This window comes from Rhinatrema bivittatum, chromosome 1, assembly GCF_901001135.1.
Source record: "Rhinatrema bivittatum chromosome 1, aRhiBiv1.1, whole genome shotgun sequence".
Lineage (NCBI taxonomy): Eukaryota > Metazoa > Chordata > Amphibia > Gymnophiona > Rhinatrematidae > Rhinatrema > Rhinatrema bivittatum.
Window position 1 is genome coordinate 154,174,872 of NC_042615.1, and position 18,101 is coordinate 154,192,972.

At 38.3% G+C, this 18,101-nt stretch overlaps 1 protein-coding gene across 4 annotated transcripts in view; it reads left to right on the forward strand.

Annotated features, from left to right (window-relative positions):
* Window positions 1-18,101, forward strand: part of ATP8A1 (ATPase phospholipid transporting 8A1) — a 559,403-nt gene that overhangs the window by 426,635 nt on the left and 114,667 nt on the right. For all 4 annotated transcript variants that reach the window (XM_029588616.1, XM_029588605.1, XM_029588632.1 and 1 more), the window contains 4 exons: window positions 1,394-1,504; window positions 7,092-7,166; window positions 7,262-7,384; window positions 10,555-10,633. In XM_029588616.1, the coding sequence (XP_029444476.1) occupies window positions 1,394-1,504; window positions 7,092-7,166; window positions 7,262-7,384; window positions 10,555-10,633 (388 nt within the window). The remainder of the gene's footprint in view (window positions 1-1,393; window positions 1,505-7,091; window positions 7,167-7,261; window positions 7,385-10,554; window positions 10,634-18,101) is intronic.

Below are 18,101 nucleotides of genomic sequence, written 5' to 3' on the forward strand. Positions count from 1 at the left end.
AGGCCCATCGTGCGACCTGACAATCGGGTCCCAACACTAGAGCCTTGGCCAGGAGTCCAGGTCTTGAAGCCTGGGCCTCAGCCCGGGGTCAGACCCAGGCCTCAAAGCCCAAGCCTCAGAGCCTCTTCTTGTCCTCTTCGTTCTTCAGCACTCGCAAGCCAAATTATGCTGTCTGCTGCAGTCACGCCAGAATTAATTAACTTCGCTTTATTCACCCCAGAGGTTGGTGCCATTTTGATATACGGGTCTTCAGTGCTGGGTCTTGGCATCAAGCCTGGGTCCAGCCCTAGTCCCCAGCATCAGGATCCGGCCTCTGGGTCCGGTCGCAGCATTGGGCCTGGGTTTGGGCCTAGGCCCCAGCGTTGGGACCCAGTCTCTGGGCTGGGTAATGACATTGTGCCTGGGTCCAAGCCCCGACCTACGCCGAGGCCCCAGCATCAGGACCTAGCCTCCACATCTGGTCACAGCATAAGGCCTGAGTCTGGGCCCTGGCATTGGCCAAGGCCCTGGCATCGGGACTCGTCTTCAGACTGGGTGATGATGTCAGGCCTACGTCTGGGCCCCAGCCTACGCCGGGTCCCAGCCTCCAGGCCGGGTTATGGTATTGGGCCTGGGTCTGTGCTTTGACCAAGGCCCTCAGATCAGGACCTGGCCTCCGGGCCAGGTCGCAGCTTAGATCTGGGCCACTGCCTTGGCTGAGGCCCCAGCATCAGGACCTGGCCTTCTGTCTGGATCACGGTTTTGAGTCTGGGTCTGTGGCTCCGGCCTAGGCCGAGGCCCAGGTGTCAGGACCCAGCCTCCAGGTTAGGCTGAAGCCTCGTCCTTGAATAGGCCGAGGTTGTGGCGATATACTGTGCCCTCTGCCTACACAAGGCCATTGCTTCGACCTGGACCTAGGCCAAAGCCTAGCTCCAGGAGGGATCCTGCTCCCAGGAGGCCTTGTTTTGTTTTTTAGCCATTTTTTTAATTGTTTGATTTATTTTTTTCTCACGAATGAAAACGAATCAAAAATTCACAAATGTAGTAAAAGATGTGCAGATTAAAATTACCCATTATTAACAAATTATTTCTAATTTGAAAGATACAATCTCATGAATAAGCTATGACATATTTGCACTCAGCGCTAGAGGTGAATAAATGAAGAATATTCCCCAAGATTTTGCTTTTAAGCAAACACCTTTATAGCTTGCTGACTCTCAGGGGGAGGGGGTGGCAATTTAGTTAAAGCCAATATTTATAAATCATCAGCACTTCCCACCCCCCCCCCCCCCAACTCACCTCCCATTTCTTATCATATCTTGGTTGATGCTCTCAGAGATATCCTCTGGGGCAAAATTGGTTTATTTCTACTAGATGTATTTGTTTAACTAATTTTTTCAACTATTATTTGTAGTTTAAATACCTGAAGAACTTATTGTTGGTTCATGGGGCCTGGAACTACAACCGAGTAGCGAAATGTATCTTGTACTGCTTCTACAAGAACATCGTCCTGTACATTATTGAGGTAATTATATATGAAATATCTAACAATGCCTACAAATTCTTTCTCAGAGCTTTGAGTGGTGCTTATTCGAGTGACATGATGAGCTCACTTTTCAAAATACATGTTTAAAAAATGCCCAAGCACTCGGTGGAGCAGCATCGGGGATCATCATCACTTTTTTAGCCATAGCAGCAAGTGGTACTGATGTGTGAGGTAAAATGTCACCTTCCTTATCCTCAACATCCTCATCCACAGCTAGAAGTTTTGGAAGAGGTGTTGGCACTGATGGTCTTTCTGTACATTTGCCATGGGGATTCTTGTGTGTATAATCTGCTCTGACTATAAAGATATACCACAGTGACTGCTGGGTATGCCCTTGCACACATGCTCTTTACAAAGGCAGTATATGGCAGGGCCTTTTTTTTTCCCCCCACTCTGCTGATTTCTGGACTTACGGCTTGCTTGTTTCTAGTTTACAGGACCCACCTGCAGCACCTTCATCCCCCACTGTAAGTGCAGTTGCCCCCATCTTTGTCCCAGTTTTTTGTTTAAGATTTGGTTGTGGAGCCAATGAGTGTCACAATAGTGATAGCAGTGGCAGCACTGATTTTGTGATCGAGACAGCAAAGATTTAGAAACATAGAAATGTGACAGAAAAGAAAGACTGTATGGCCTATATAGTCTGCCCATCCGCCCAAACTAATATAGCTTTACAATTCCCATCAGTTCTTCAGAGATTCCCTGTATTTATCCCATGCTTTCTTGAATTCAGATACTGTGTTTCTTTTTACCGCCTCCAGTGGGAGGCAGTTCCGTGCATCCACTAACCTACCCTCTCTGTAAAGAAATATTTCCTAAGAATACTCCTGAGTCTACCCCCTTTCACTCTCATCCTCTGACCCTTCGTTCTAGAAAGCCTCTTTTCTATTGAAAGAGGCTCGACTCCTGTGCATGGAAACCTTGGAGGTATTTAAATGTCTCTATCATATCTCCTCTAGGATATGCATGTCTAGATCTTTTAGTCTCTTTCCATATGCTTTAGTACAAAGGCCACGGATCATTTTAGTAGCCACCCTCTGGACCAACTCCAACTGGTTTATATCCTTTTAAAGGTACAGCTTTTGTAGCAAGCTAACCCATTAAATGAGAGAGAGATCTGTTTACAAAAGCAAAACAAATCATTAACAACTGACCAAATTGAACACTTTTTACCACTATTTTTTAAACTTCATTTTTGCTGAATGTGCGGTTTAGCAACTCTGATATATACCTAATACAAGACATACAAACATACTGTAACTTAGTTCAAATTCATTAAAGTAGACCAATTTTGCTCAGATCTGCCAGATTTTTTTTTTTTTTACGAGTTATGCAAAGATCTATGCAAATATAACAGAAGCTGACAGCTCTTTAGGTTTCTATGGAATTTGGAAACATTCTTTTTGACAGTTTTCCCTCTGAAATTCACTTTTTAGCCATCCACAAATTGTTAGTGTTTGGAACTGCTGCTGTTATCTTAGCTGCTGTTGATCGGTGTTTCTCAGGCATGGGCTATAGTGCTGTTCCTATCCATGGGTGATAGTAAAAGTTCTCACTATTAGCATCAGCCAACTGAACAAGTATATCACCCTCGACATCCTCTTCCCTTTTCACCACCTCTGTGTCTGCTGCCTCTTTGAGCTCCTTCGACTCTTCAGTAATGACTCTGGACTGGTGGTGGTATTCTTTAACTATATCTGCTATAGAGGAAGATTAACATTCACTTGTGACCTTGAGCAAGTCACTTCACCATCCGTTACCTCAGGAACTAACTTATATTATTATTATTTATTCAATTTATGGATCTGACTTACAGAATAGTCCATTGTGATTTATAGAAATGGTTTTCTATTCCAGTTTCTGTCTCCAAATTTATATTTTGTGGTCTTTCTGTCCTTGGTGAAGGTTGGCTTCACCGAGGTGAAGTATTTTACTAGCATGTAGGCATTTGTATCAATCTTATTTGTTGTGTTTTCTCAATGGGATATGCATTAGTGGTAAATTACTGCCTTTTCATAAGGAAGGCTATTGTACCTAGTAGTAAAGGGAGTTTGTTTTGCTTTTAACTAAGATGTCACCAGAACCAGAATATCTTTTTTTCTATGGTGAGTGTATGGGTAATGACCTAGTTCTGTTCTGACCCATTGTTGAGGGGGTTCCTGTGGATGCAGAGTGTATGTTTACATATAGCCCCGTGATGATCACATGCTCAGTGTGTCACGCATATGAAAACCATCTATCAGGTGTCCCAACCGAAAAAAGGTTGAGAACCACTGTCTTAGAGAATATCCACTGCTATTAGTGGCACAAGTAGCATGGGATCTACTTAGTGTTTTGGTACTTGCCAAGTACTTGTAGACTGGATTGGGCACTGTTGGAAACAGGATGCTGGGCTTGATGGACCTTTGGTCTGAACCAGTATGGCAATTTTTTATGTTCTTAGCTGCAGAAACTAAATGCACTATTAGCTTATACTTAAGCTAGTGGACTGGATGACTCGATGGAATGGTTACAGCATTGCAGATTCTTTCCCCTGTAGGCCACTGGTTCAGATCCAGCTCAGATGGCCTTTGTGAAATGAGCCAACAGTTCATTCCAGTTCCAGAAGCCAAGGCAGATGTGTTCACATTGTGGCTTCTGTTAGACATCTGTGAATTCTGCTGTACCCCTCATCACCAACAATGTGACAAGTGTACAATAGGAGCGAGAGCATTATAGTTGATGGAAGTGCATGCTTGTGTCTATGTATGTATAGGTCACCTTCAAAATCAGAGAAATTTAGTTTTGATATTTAAATGAAAACAAGATAACAGTTGATTTCTATTTTTCGATGTGTTTTATTGTTTAAAAACAACAACTTTCACATGGAATTAACAGATCACATCTACAGTTAATGTTCCCTTACTAATTAATGTTTAAAGGATTCCATATGTTTCCTTTAGCATCATCTGAAATGGCTCTGTGAAGGACAAATCTCTGCTCCCTGCAAATCAAGTAGTCAGTTTCTCTTAAAATCTGTATGCATCAAAAGCAATATATTTTCTTTAAAAATAATAGATATTTGAACTTTAAAATGGTACATTTTTTTTTATTTCTGTTTGACCAAGTTGTTTCAGCACTGGGGCTACAAAGAAAATAGTTAAATGCAAGTCAAAAAAAAAAAAGCTTAGAGAGCAGCTGACCTTTAGATGGTTTCCCAGATTCTCCAACTTTCGCCAGCTAAAACAAGTACTGCAGATGTTAATGGCTCATGTCAATAATGTGAATGAAAAGACAGAAAATACATCATTGAATGTCTCTCATAAGGACAACTGCCAGCCTTGAATCTCGCCTTTCAGTTTTTGTGCTGATCAGGCGTGGGAGCAGGGAGCGTATTGACTATTTGTAAGCTGCTGCTGCTTAAGATGCAGAAATGCTACATCAGGACAGTGTCTGTGAACCTTTCCCTGCCACGCCTCTGCTATGCCTCGCAACTTCACAAATAATACTGTGAGAGACAGGTCTGGAGTTTCTCTGCTCAGAAGGGGGGGTGGGGGTAGAGGGGGACGTTCGTAACCACGACTGCTTTACTTTTCTCGGATAGCCTTCAGACGTTTTCTTTTGTTACAGCATGCAAATGTCTAATTCTCCAAACTTTTTTTTATTATTAGTTTATCTTTTATGAGCATGCCTCCAAAAATTGAAAATATTTCAGTAAACAAGCACACACACACACAAGTTGGATGTTTAATTTATATTTACCTCCTTTTAATCTTACCACTAGCATCTTTGAATTCTTTTTATTTATTTTTTTTATTTATTTAACAGTTTTTTTTTATACCGACCTTCATAGTAAATTACCATATCGGATTGGTTTACAGTTTAACAAAGGGAAAACAACAAGAGTAACAAATTCACGTAAATGAAAGATAACAATAAGTAGGAATAAGTCAAAAATTACAATCAACAAGGGGAGAGAACTTGGAAGCTTGCAACAAGCTGGAAGGAAGATAGGCCGGTAAAAGAAATTTTACCATAGAAAGTACAAGTTAAAAACTTAAAGACGGTGTTTTAACCTTAATATCTCAGAGTCCATTTATCTGAGTCCATTTATCTGAGTCCATTTTAGCACTCAGACATACAGAGGCATCTGCCAAAAAAAAAAAAAAAAAAAAAAAAATCAATATATTTCAACCTCACTATGCAAAAGCAATTCCAGTGTGGCTTTTAGTGAAGTTTAAACTATAACATTGCTGCTTTGTTGTCTTTTCCGTCTCATGAAGCAAGCATTTGTTTTTCTACATGTTCACACATTCCCTCACATGATAAAAGAAGACCAGTTTTAGCACAGGAACTGTTCATCTGGAGGCCAGCCTGGGTACATATTGATAAATGGTGAATTTGTAGCAATTCATGCTTCCATAATGAGGTTAAATGAAGCATGCAGTGTGGCCAAGCCTATGGAACACTGATTATAAAATTCACTTGTTCAGCATGTCATGGCTTCTTACCATAATGAAGTAGCCATTTTGTTGTATTCTCATTACTTGATCATAATCTTTGCTGCCTGTGCTAGTTTCAGGGTTATTTATAATTAAAAAGAAATAAAATGGGATTATTACTTGTCTCTGCATAATGATTTGTTAGATAATTTTTCATAAATTATCTAACAATATGTTTAAAATGTTCATAGCAAGTTTCATTTTTACTCTGAACCAATATCCATAGTTACAGTAAAATTGTACAAATATTTCTAGCATTAAACAGCAGTCAAATAACACGCGTTCAGTTTACAGCATGATTCTTCTGGCTGAGTGTAATGTGTAAAATTCTCATGTAAATATTTTGAGAAAATGCACATTTTTCACTAAAATATGAAAATGTACTTTGTCTTATAGTTTTAGTCTTTTTTGTGATTTGAGGTTATTGAAAAGGTCCAATGACAGTGTAAATGCAAAAGAAAAATGTCATTAATGCTAAGAAAACTAAAATGTTATAGCTGAAGTTAACATAGACCAGTGTGAAATATGTAAAGCATTAACCTTCAAAGTTTGATATGTTTCAGAAACTGTTTTGCTTTAAGTAACAGGTTCAAATTTAGTCAAAGATCAGTAGATGTGGAATTGCAAACACATGTAGCTTCTCATTATCTATCCATCTGCTCTTTGTAGAGGATCCATTGAGCTTTTAACTATTGATCCTGAAGTAGGCAACTGTAAAAACTTTCATTCCTGAATGTTCAAAAACTCCTAAAGCATATAGAGCACCCACGTAGGCATAGAGCAAAAAGAAAACCAAGATTATAGTTAATCCAAAATAGTGGGACTCTTATTTAGAACCATTTTAAATTAACAAACAGATTTAAGTAGTTTTAAGCCACATATAACATTTGTTACTTGTATTTCCAGTTCTTGCCTCTTTGGTTCAGCAGTGGTTCTCGTGAGTTGCGTGTGCTTGATATAATGCAGAATTCGGAGTATTTTCTGTTACAGTTTGCATGGGTTGTTTTTTAGTGCATATTTATGCAAAATATTTTAAATGCATTTATGAATTTTCCCCCATGAACACTGTTTATTTATTTCCTTTTCAGATCTGGTTTGCTTTTGTTAATGGTTTTTCCGGCCAAATTCTCTTTGAAAGGTGGTGCATAGGTCTTTACAATGTGGTAGGTCCCTTGCTCTTTTTTGTGTACAGTTTCTTTTAAATTACCCTGCACTAAAAGGTGTCTGTCCAGTAACATCTCAAATGTATACATTTCAGATGTTTACAGCTATGCCTCCACTGACTCTCGGAATATTTGAAAGATCCTGTCGAAAGGAAAACATGCTTAAGTATCCTGAATTATATAAGACATCTCAGAATGCACTAGACTTCAATACAAAGGTTGGACATAATAGTTAAATGAATTAATATTTGCTTGGTAATTTTTCATATTTGTTTAGCTTTAAGTTAAGCTTTAATCTAATATTAACAAAACTATCTCTGGCAAAAAATTTTAGGAAAGGTGTAAGAAAGTCATTCTATTATTTCTTCTTACTTAAATCTTTTTTTTATACTGCAGTAGAGTCCAATCAGAGACTGCAAGCTGACTTCTGATTGGACCCTACAGCCCAGTCCCAAGTGCTATGTATTTGAAGGGAGAGTAGAGAAAGGTATTTGAACATTTATGAGAAAATGTCTTCTAGCTCTTCTAAAATAATATTTTACCAAAATGGTTACAATTTCTAAGTAGTATGATTTAAAAAACTGAGTCTTTTGATTGCCCGTGATGAGCTGGTACATTAATAGGCGTAATTTAAGCTTACAGTGACAGCAGATACCTTGCTAATGATCTCCTTTATCCCTGCTTTATAAAGTTATTTGGGGAGCCTTTTTAAACTTAGGGTCAACTAGCACCACCTACTGTATAATAAGTAAGGCATATAATATTTGGCCACTTATAATATGTTAGCAGCTGTTCTGGAAATGCTATTTACTTTTTGCCTGCTGGTAATAAAGCTGTCTCCTGTAGTCAGAAGTGATTTGTCCTCTTGGACCTCAAGTCTTATGTACTTGCAATGTTGTGTGGAAATGGATTACTGACCCCTGCAGAGACGTGGAGCAAAGGACAATAAGAACTGTCATTGAGTTTGTAGGGGGTGGATCTTTACACCATTTGTCATTAATTTTGATCTGTGTAGAAATACACTGAATTATGTAACACAATATGTATCTCTTTTTGTACCATTTACAAAGAGGACAACCGAAAAAAATTGATGACACCCAAAATGTTTAGAATGTATCCGATTCCATGAAGTGAACATGATCAAGTATAACACAGAAAGTAACGCTGTGGCTATTAATTTTAACGTCAACCTACACATGAGACCGTTTTAACGTACAAAAAGATGCATGATAATTCAGCCTGGCACTGTAGCACTAGAATAGAAACATGATTTATAGAATCCCTACCTAAAATAAATATCTTTCAGCATTTTCTGTCTTGTTAGCAGTGCTGAAATATTGCCTGGTAGAAGATCATGAAGATTAACTGTTTTTTGTAGCTCATTTTATCTGGAGAGTAAGTTGCAAAACGTGCAAGCATTTCGTTCTGGCAGCTTCTATCCTATGTTAATGGAAAAAAAAAAAGTTAATATGATACAGTGTTGGAACAGGACAGTGTAATATTGTCTAATTGTAGAAATGTTCCTCTTGCTTGTCTTGGCTCCATTTCCACTATGCACAGGAACATTATCAAGTGATAGTTCTATCCCTGCTGGAAAGAAAGCCCTGGTGTGGTTAGAAACCAGATACTAAACTCCCCCCCCCCCCCCCCCCCCCCCCAAATTTCAATCAGCCGTACAAGCAGGGTAAAACACACACTGTGGATATGCCTTCTGGGTTTCTACTAAAGGAATGTAAAAAAGAAAAAAAATTAAGTATTTCTGATATGCCTTGCTTAACTGAAAACCTCTGTATTTCCTATGCTTAATAGAAGCAAGTTTGAGAAATAAAATAAGCTACCACAATATTCAGCATGTTTAATGGAGAAGTGTTGAGTGTTTGAAAATAGAGGCATAACAAAAAAATACATGGCTGTGCTACACCGAGCTGTCTGCTGTTTTGTTGTGCTGAATGATGATGCATAGGTTTGTTATGGAAAGCGGGTGAAAGATTATGAGGTCATGGCAAAGGTTAAAGGATTAGCATGTGACAATAAGTATCAGTCAGGAAAATGGAAAAGTAGAACTAATTTTTCTTGCACCCACCTGTGCTTTCTGTCAAATAAAAACTTGCAGTCCTGACATAGTGAGGAGGAGAGACAAAGGTTAATGAGTAACACAAGTTCAGATGTGCCATGCATTGGAGCATAAATTGGATCATGCAATCCAATATAGTTGGCTGGGCTAACAAAGCACATTCAGACCACAGTAGAGCCTTTCCGAATTCAGGTCACTTATTTTCTGATGTTTGAATAGCTTAGAACTATTAACGCAAGCTGTGCACAGTAAAGTCTATGTATTTAAAGATATGCTTTTACAGAATGGTGCATGCCTGTTCTTTGTTTCTAAGAGCTAGACCACATTTTCTAATCTAAAATGCATTGTTTATTCTTTAACTTGCATGCTTAAATAGGAACTGTTAATACAATAGTGTTTTTGTTAAGTTTTAATTAATTGATTAAACATTTAATAACAGAGAACAGGCTTGAAAATGCTACATTCGTGCTCAAATGTTGCTTGTGCTAAATTGTACAGACTTTGAATTCCTATGCATTTACACTGTCGCTTCTTTCATCAACCTGCACTTTGGGGTTTCTCCTTTTGAAATGCTTAAATGCGCCACATCTGCTTTTTAAGGGCCTTCACTCACTATGCACTTGATTGTGTTTAATTGTACTTCACTGAAGTAACTGATATTAAAGAGTAGTGCAATTTAGGGTGGGTGGCAGTAGAATATTTAAAGTATATCAAATTCAAAACTTCTGTATGGAGCTTTTTCATAAATTGCCAGACAGTTCTGTTTAGGAAAAGTATAAAATTGTGGCTCTTTTCATTTTCATTTTTTTAACTGTTGCTTTGCATTTTATCTGTAAAGTTTGCAGTGTTTCATGGTGTATTTGTATAACAGTTTGACATTTTAATTATTCCTAGTGAAGTAATTTTTAATTTATACAGGAAAGTGAATGTAAATGCCAAATGGTAAAGTACTATATTTATACTTTATTACAACAGAAATGCAAGTCTAGGTTCTCCCCTTGAAAATCAGAATAAAACTCGTGTTAGATTTTATTTTCCTTTAGAATCAGGATAATGAGTTTACATAATCTTTAGCAAGATACTGGCAAAAGACCCCAAGTAAGACTGTGCCTGCATCCTTTTGCAAAAAGTAAAAATAAATAAATGACCCATGAAGGGTTCTGAAGCAGAAAGTGCCTGTCAGTTATATTAGTTCACAGCGGTGGGCTGACAGGAACACGTTTTGTGAATCTTATACACAGATAAAAAGAAGGGTCAGAGTTCATGGAGCTAGTGTATCGCAAATGGTTCTCATGGATTTTTGTTTTCCCTTAGGTTTTCTGGGTTCATTGTTTAAATGGCCTCTTCCACTCAGTTATTCTGTTTTGGTTTCCACTGAAAGCCTACCAGCATGGTAAGTAATGAGAGGACAAACTATAGGGAAAAAGCCCCTGCCCTGTTGCCTTATTTAAAAAAAAAAAATAATAAGAATTAGCCACCCAAGACTATGCTTTTTCAATGAATGTTCCCATTATCACAGAATGCTATTTAAGGAGTAACGAAGAAGAGTCACAATTTACATATAATTGTTTTCACATGGATACGATCTAATTCACTCATTGTTTTGGCTGGTGGTAACTGTGGTGGTGATTCCTGTTACTTGTTCACAAATTTAATTGGTACAACTTGATTATTTCGAACAGCATTGCCTACCTGGCTCTTTTGTTCTTGCTTTCAGTTCCTGTAATTCTTTTTCTATGTCCACCAATTTTTATTTATTGTTCTCCCTCTTCTTAATAAACAGACTGAAAGCTAACATATTGATATGTTAGATAAATGGTTATTTTAGGAGAATTTGATTGCTGTAACAAATATAATTCTATAGAAGAGGTCAAAATGCTGGAAGGAAAATTGGCATCCAGCCTTCTAATTTCCCAGTAAATAAATAATTTAGAACAAGGGTGCTATACTCCAGTCCTTGAGACTCCCTAAACATTTGGGTTTTTCAGGATATCTATTATCATTGTGAATGCACATTGCCTCAATTGCAAATCTGTTTCATGCATTTTCATTAGGGTTATCCTGAAAACCTGACTGTTGGGGGCTTTTGAGAACTGAAGTTGTCCACCCGCATTTTTGAAGTTCCTAAGTAATAAATAAAACATTCACAGTGACAGTTTTAAAGTAACTATTTATTAGTATGTTTTTTAGCTTTGCTTTATTTTAAAATATCTTTGATTATGGTTTCTCTAAGCACTACAGAATGGTTGGCAAATTAAGTATTATGGTTTTTAAGTATCATATGACTGCAGCAAAATGGTTTGATGCAGAATCAACACCCTATAAGGTACTAATCAATGAGAAAACAGATTTCTCAGAAGATAAGCAGGATGGTAATCTTCGCATATTGATGGAATCCGGCCCAGAACTTTTACTTCAAAGTTTCTAGAACTTTGAGCATGCCCTATTGAACATGTGTAGCATTCCATATTACCACAGGTCCATGCAGGGGCAATTTGTCTCATCTTTTCCATGGAGTCCATAAGTCACAGTTTCTTCTTTCTTCTGCTGTTAAGGATTCTTCAGACTCCTGTGTGTGTGTGCAGGATTCGTTATTCACAGGGCCCTGTGGTCTTTATCTGTTCCCTCTTAGTCTCCTAGGTAGGTGTTTTGGTTAATTTCTGAGTTTCCTTTCATCTTTTGATAGCTGTGTGGTGCACATGTGCATTGAGGTGGCATCAGTCACAGTTTTGTCATTTAGTTGTTTAATTTCATCACACTTGTTTTTCCACTCAATTTCCATATTGATAACAGCACCAGCGGCTTTGAGAGGTCCTCCCTATCCAAGAGAAACATGTCTATCACAGATTCCTATGACGGATGTATCCTCTGCCAAGGGTTCAGTCATAACATCTGGGAATGTTCCCTTTATGGAACCATATGTCCTAGGGGGCATCGATCCTGGCTGAACTTTATGGAGAAGCACTTCAGAATCCTTTAGTCTGGCCAATCATCATCAGAGGCATTGACAATGATGGACAGCAGCTGCACTGACAGCTGTAGGGTCATCAGTATCCAGGAAGCATTGATCGCCCTTAACATCAAATGTCAGGAAGGACCAGGGGAACAGACTTTTGACTTTTTTTCATCCAAAGAAGGTGATGTGTTCAGCATTTTCAGTTCCAGCATCAAGGAGTGCTAATGACATGCATCAGGTAAAGGCTATGAAGAATTGGCTACAGTCTGTCGATGCAGGAGTGTTGGCATTCTGGCAGCTATCTTAAATCATCCCAAGCATTCCCATGGTGAGGAGAGTTCATCCTCAGTTTGATCCCAGGAATTGCAACAATCTCCAAGACTACAGATGTTATAACCAATACATCTCCGGTATCCCAAGAAGATAAGGCCACTCCTCCTGCCTCCCAAACCATGATGGCATTGACCATCTTTGAGGAGAAGCTGGACAGGAAGATTCAGCAGTCATTAGATGGAGCAATACATAGCATCTATGTTCCAACATTGAAGGCATCAGTGTATATACAGACTGACATTCAGCCAATATTGGGAGTCCCTCAAGCTGCCCACAGGATCAGCATTGATGCTGCTTCCTGGAGGGGAATTGATATTGATAGAGATTTCTAGTTCACTAAGAGGAGGGAAGTTCACCAAGACACAGAAGTTTATCGGAATGAAGGCCATCACTGACATGTGCTTCCCTCTCTGAAGCCTTGTTTGCTAGCTGGGCAAGAATTGGTTCCGCTCTCTCAGATTCCAGTCAGGATTGGACTCTGAATATTCCTGGGGGTATGGCTATGGATCTGGAAATTTCTCTAATTAGGAGGAATCGGTAGTTTTTCCCTCTGACCCCCCCCCCCCCCCCCCACCTCCACAGGAGATAGTCTCCATTGGAAGATTGCCTGTTGCCGCCTTGATCTATTTGGAACTAGAGGTTCAACATCCTATAGTTCATGAAGCTACCTAAGGAAATTATGGAAGTCTCAGCAAGAGATTCTTCAGGAAGTACAGATGTGGGAAAACCCTCCTTTCTATGCCTCCCATGAACAAAAAGGCAAACACTATATATCATGTCCAAAAGGCTCCTGAATTTGAAGAAAAAGCAGTTGCTGAATTGACCTATGGTGGTCAAATATTTTCTTAAGTTCAAGACCCATTTCTTGGTGCCCCTGGGGAAGGATTCTCACACCTTAGACACTCTTGGGAGAAAGGTCTTTCAGAGAGCTAAGCTTCTACCCACATAGCATCCTAACAGCTCTTCATGGGCCAGCATATTCTGTTGCAGCTAAGGAAAGAGGCAGAGAGCTTCCTCAAAAGCAGCGTGATAACTTCCATGCACTGGTGGACAGGGGTGTGAAGTGCAAAAAACATCAGATTGACATTTGATATTTTAAAGACAACATTGAGTGTCTCTGCAGTAGAGATAGGAGCCCATATACCTGCCTGGTTGTGGGACTCTGACCTCCAACCAGATGTCCAGGCAAGACTTGTTGACGTGCCATGCAATGGAAAGAATGTCTTCAGAGATAAGCCTAAGGAAGCAGTGGACCATATAAAAGAGTGCTGTGTGATGCACCTGCAGCTCTATGTACCCATTCCAGATCTACTCTCCTCATCTAGGAGGTACCAGAGTAGGCCGTTAGGTGACATTTATATCAACCAAGGAGACATTTTCCTCCACCCCCTTGGTTCTGTCAGCAGCAGAATGCAACAAGCTACAATCAGCATCCCAGCCAAAACAGGAGATGAGGTTTTGACTGTATTGTAGAAAGCATAACCCAGATCCTAATACCCATGCTAGAGGACCTTCCTGTCGAAGGCAAGCTGAGGTGTTACATAAACTATTGGTGCTGTGTAACTATGAATACTTGGGTCTTCAGCATAATATAAAAAGGATACAAATATATGTATTGGACATCCCTCAAAATTATCCATCAAAACCTACTTGGGGAATATCTCAGCATTAGAAACTGCTGCAAAAGGAGCTCTCCTCACTCTTGGAGACCAATATAGTCGAGCCTGGCCCACAAGGGAAAGAGGGATGGGATTTTACACCAAGTATTTACTGATTCCAGAGAAAACTGGGAGGACTTAGATTAGACAAACATCTGAGAGCCTTGAACAAATTCCTGAAGAGAGAAAAGCTCAAGATGGATTACCAGGACACCTTAATTCCCTTTCTCAATAAAAGAAATTGGCTATGCTCTCTGGATCTAAAGGATGCTTACACCCACACAGAGTTCCAGCTTCCAAAAAAATCTCAGATTCGTAGTAGAAAATCATAGTTCAGGATCACATGTTGCTCTTTGGCCTAATATCAGCCTCATGTGTCTTCACAAAATGTCTCGCATTGGTGGCAGTGCATCTACACAGGCTGGTGATGGATGTGTTCTCCTAACTAGATGATTGGTTAATCAAGAGCACATCTCAGATGGATGCCACAGAATCAATGTGCAGATCCATCTAGATGTTAGAGTTACTTGGGCTTATCAACTATTCCAAGTTCCACATAAGCCTGTCATCTCAGCTGGAGTCTATAGGAGCGCTATTAGACACAACTCAGACAAAAACCTTCTATCCAACAGCAGAGAACGATCACATTGATATCCACAGTGGAGAGGATTCAAACAAGTCAGCAGATGTCAGAATGGGATATGTTTAGGTTGTTGGGCCTTATGGCATCAACATACCAAAGAGTAACATGTACTGTCTTCATATGACAAAAGTCCAGTGGGCCTTCAGATCACAATGGGTACAAGCCATTCAGTATCTTTGAGACAGCGTCTGCATTATTCAGCTGCTCAAAAACTCCCTGTCCTGGTGATGGATCCATTCCAATTGACCAGGGGGTATAACCTTCCAAATTTTCCTGACCACAGATGCCTCCAACTCAGAAAGGAGAACCCATGTAGATGACTCTTCACACAAGGTATTTGGTCGGCTCAAAATAAGTTTCATCAGATAAATTTCCTAGAGCTAATGGCAGTTTGGTACATTCTGAAGGCTTTCAGAGATCGATTGTTTATCTGGACAAGGATTACTTTGATGGACAATCAAGTAATGATGTTTTACATTAACAAGCAGGGAGGAATGGGATTATACCTCCTGTGTCACTGTCCAGATGTGGGGATACTAACAAAGAGAGATAGATCCAGAAGTTCTTAAAACCTTTTATTGTATCTTGATGAAGATGTTATAAAATTGCCCATCTCTGGCCTGCGTTTTGCCTTCTTACATAGGGCTGCTTCAGGGGCTATAAACAAAATAAAATTTCATACATATATAAAACATTAATAAACATAAAAATAGCACACATTCAGATAAACAAAAGTAATAAATAAATATCAATCCCACAAAAATAAACAATAAAGAAATAAAAAAATATAAAGAACAATAATAAATTGTAAATAGTCACATAAAATATACAATAAAACCATTAAAGTGGTATGAATCGCATAGTCAATAAGATTTGTTTTAATAGAACACTGTTTTTTTTATTATCTGAATTAAAAACCGTGGCACACTTCATAAAAAACGTTGAATAATGTATATTAAAAGATCAAAAACTATAGGACTCTATTCTCAACCTTCATATTTATTGAGATAAATAATACAATAGAAATAGTGAAAAAACAAATGGCTTAAAGAGTCTAAAAAGTATGCTGTGCAACCAAAGTAATATGTGAGGAAAAGTAAAACGATATCTGATTAAACTGTGAATAAAGAATTTAAAAAATATATAAAAAATGAGAAAACATTTTTTTAATCGCTGATAAATTAGATGTTTACTTACATTAGTTAAATCAATACCTGGTAATGCATTGGTAATGGTGCTCAGAACTTTATGAAAGCATGATGTCAGTGCTCTAACAATGAAAGTAAAAACAGAAAAAAATGATTATATAAAAAAATATATAAAGATATAAAATAAAATGGAATAAAAGATGTTCTTCATTGAATCTTTCTTTTTTGAGCTTTGTGTACACAATATCACCAAATGGCTGCCGAGAGTTCTTATACTGCTGCTAAAAAGTATTAGCTAGAGAGCATATTTGATGTCCAATAATAAATAAGCATAGGGAGAAAATGAGATAGTTATAAATTATAAATGGTTCAAAAAGCGACAAAAATAAACAGGCTTAAAGAGCGCAGATACGAACAAATTATCTGGTATGTTGTGGGAAATGAAGCAAATGATCGTAAAAATTTCAACCATTTAAACAAAAACCTTTTTATGAAGGAATATGGAATGAGTGATTTCCAACCAACTTAAATATGAACAAAAAACTAATGAAAAGAACTACTCCAGTAGTGATTAAATCAGCACCCTATTCTACATTAATAATGTATGAGGGCAGCGCTACTAATAACAAAAGTTTAAAACAAAAAATGATTATCAAAATATGACAAAATGAATACCTTGTATCTTGATAGACACCAAATGCCTGCACAAGAGTCATATCGGTGCTTTAATAAATACCTGTTGGGTACTGGGTAGACATAAAGGAGGAGTGAAGCTAATAGTGGCAGTGGTAATATATAAACAGACCGACTTAACACAATATCTAATATACTACGGTGCTACATGGTTGGAAACAATTAGAGAAGAGAATACCGTACGTGTTTACCTTATTGTGTCGATAAAGCGTCTCACACAGTCAAAGAAATTGAAAGCGGTATTACATACCGTTAGAGATGGGCGTGTCTATAATGTAGTTATCGGCAAGTGAGCGAAAAGGGTACTTTAAAATAATCAGTGCTGGTATAAAAAATAAAGTATTTATATGTAAGAAAAATTGAGAAAATATGTAAAAAATGAAAAGCAAAAATAAAGAAATGAAATGAAACTAATGGGGGAATGTATGGTGGGATGTGAAGGAAGCAGAGAGGAGGGGAGAGAAAGAAGAGAAAAGAAAAGGGAAGGTGAGGAAAAAGGTAGGCAGGGAAAAGGGAGAGGGAAGGGATGGGATGAGGAGTAGGACAAAAAGGAAAGAACATCAGGGATCAGGGAAAAGGGAGGTGGGGGGTTGGGGCAGTGGAAGGAAAACAGGAAATGGAAAGGGAAAAGAGAAAAAAGGGAAAAAGAGAAAAAAAAAAGAAATGGGATAAGTTAGGAAAAAAGGGGGGAGCAGGGTGGGGTGAGATGGTATAAGGGGTGGGTGATGGAACGTAAAATTGAGCAGCAGGAGAACAAGGATGTGAAAAAGTCTCAACAATGGAGGATTGAGAAGGGAATATTACAAAAAAACAGAAAAATCTAGGTCTTGTTAAGACCATGTGGTGCCATAGTTTTAAAATCAAAAATATATTTTTGTTCCAAATGTAACAGTAGGTTATCTAAATAAGCTCCTCTCCATTTAGTCGTTGGTTGCTGTACAATACAAAATTTATAATCATTAAAGCTTTGATGTGCCTTAATTTAATGGTCCACTAGTGGCTTACATTCTACCTTTCTATTGATATTACTTCTATGTTCTATTATTCTTTTATTACATTTTCTAATTCTTTTGCCAATATACATTTTGTTACATGGGCACACTACAGCGTATATGACACCTTTTACTTTTACAGTTAGTGACATTTTTTAAATGGAAGGCTTTGCAGGTACCAGGGATGTTCAAAGTATCTGTTTTCAAATTCACATTTCACACTGAACAGTGTCCTCATGGGTGAGGTCCCGGTAGTCTAATATCTTTAATTGGTTTTTGAGGTACAGCTGATGGTGAAACAAAGTCTTTAATATTTTTATCACGTTTGTTGGCATCATTAAATCTTTGTTCTTAAACTTATTAAGTACTTGTATCACTGGCCAATGTTTCCTCATGATTTTGACAATGCTGTGTGTCGTGTGTATATTGCATAACACA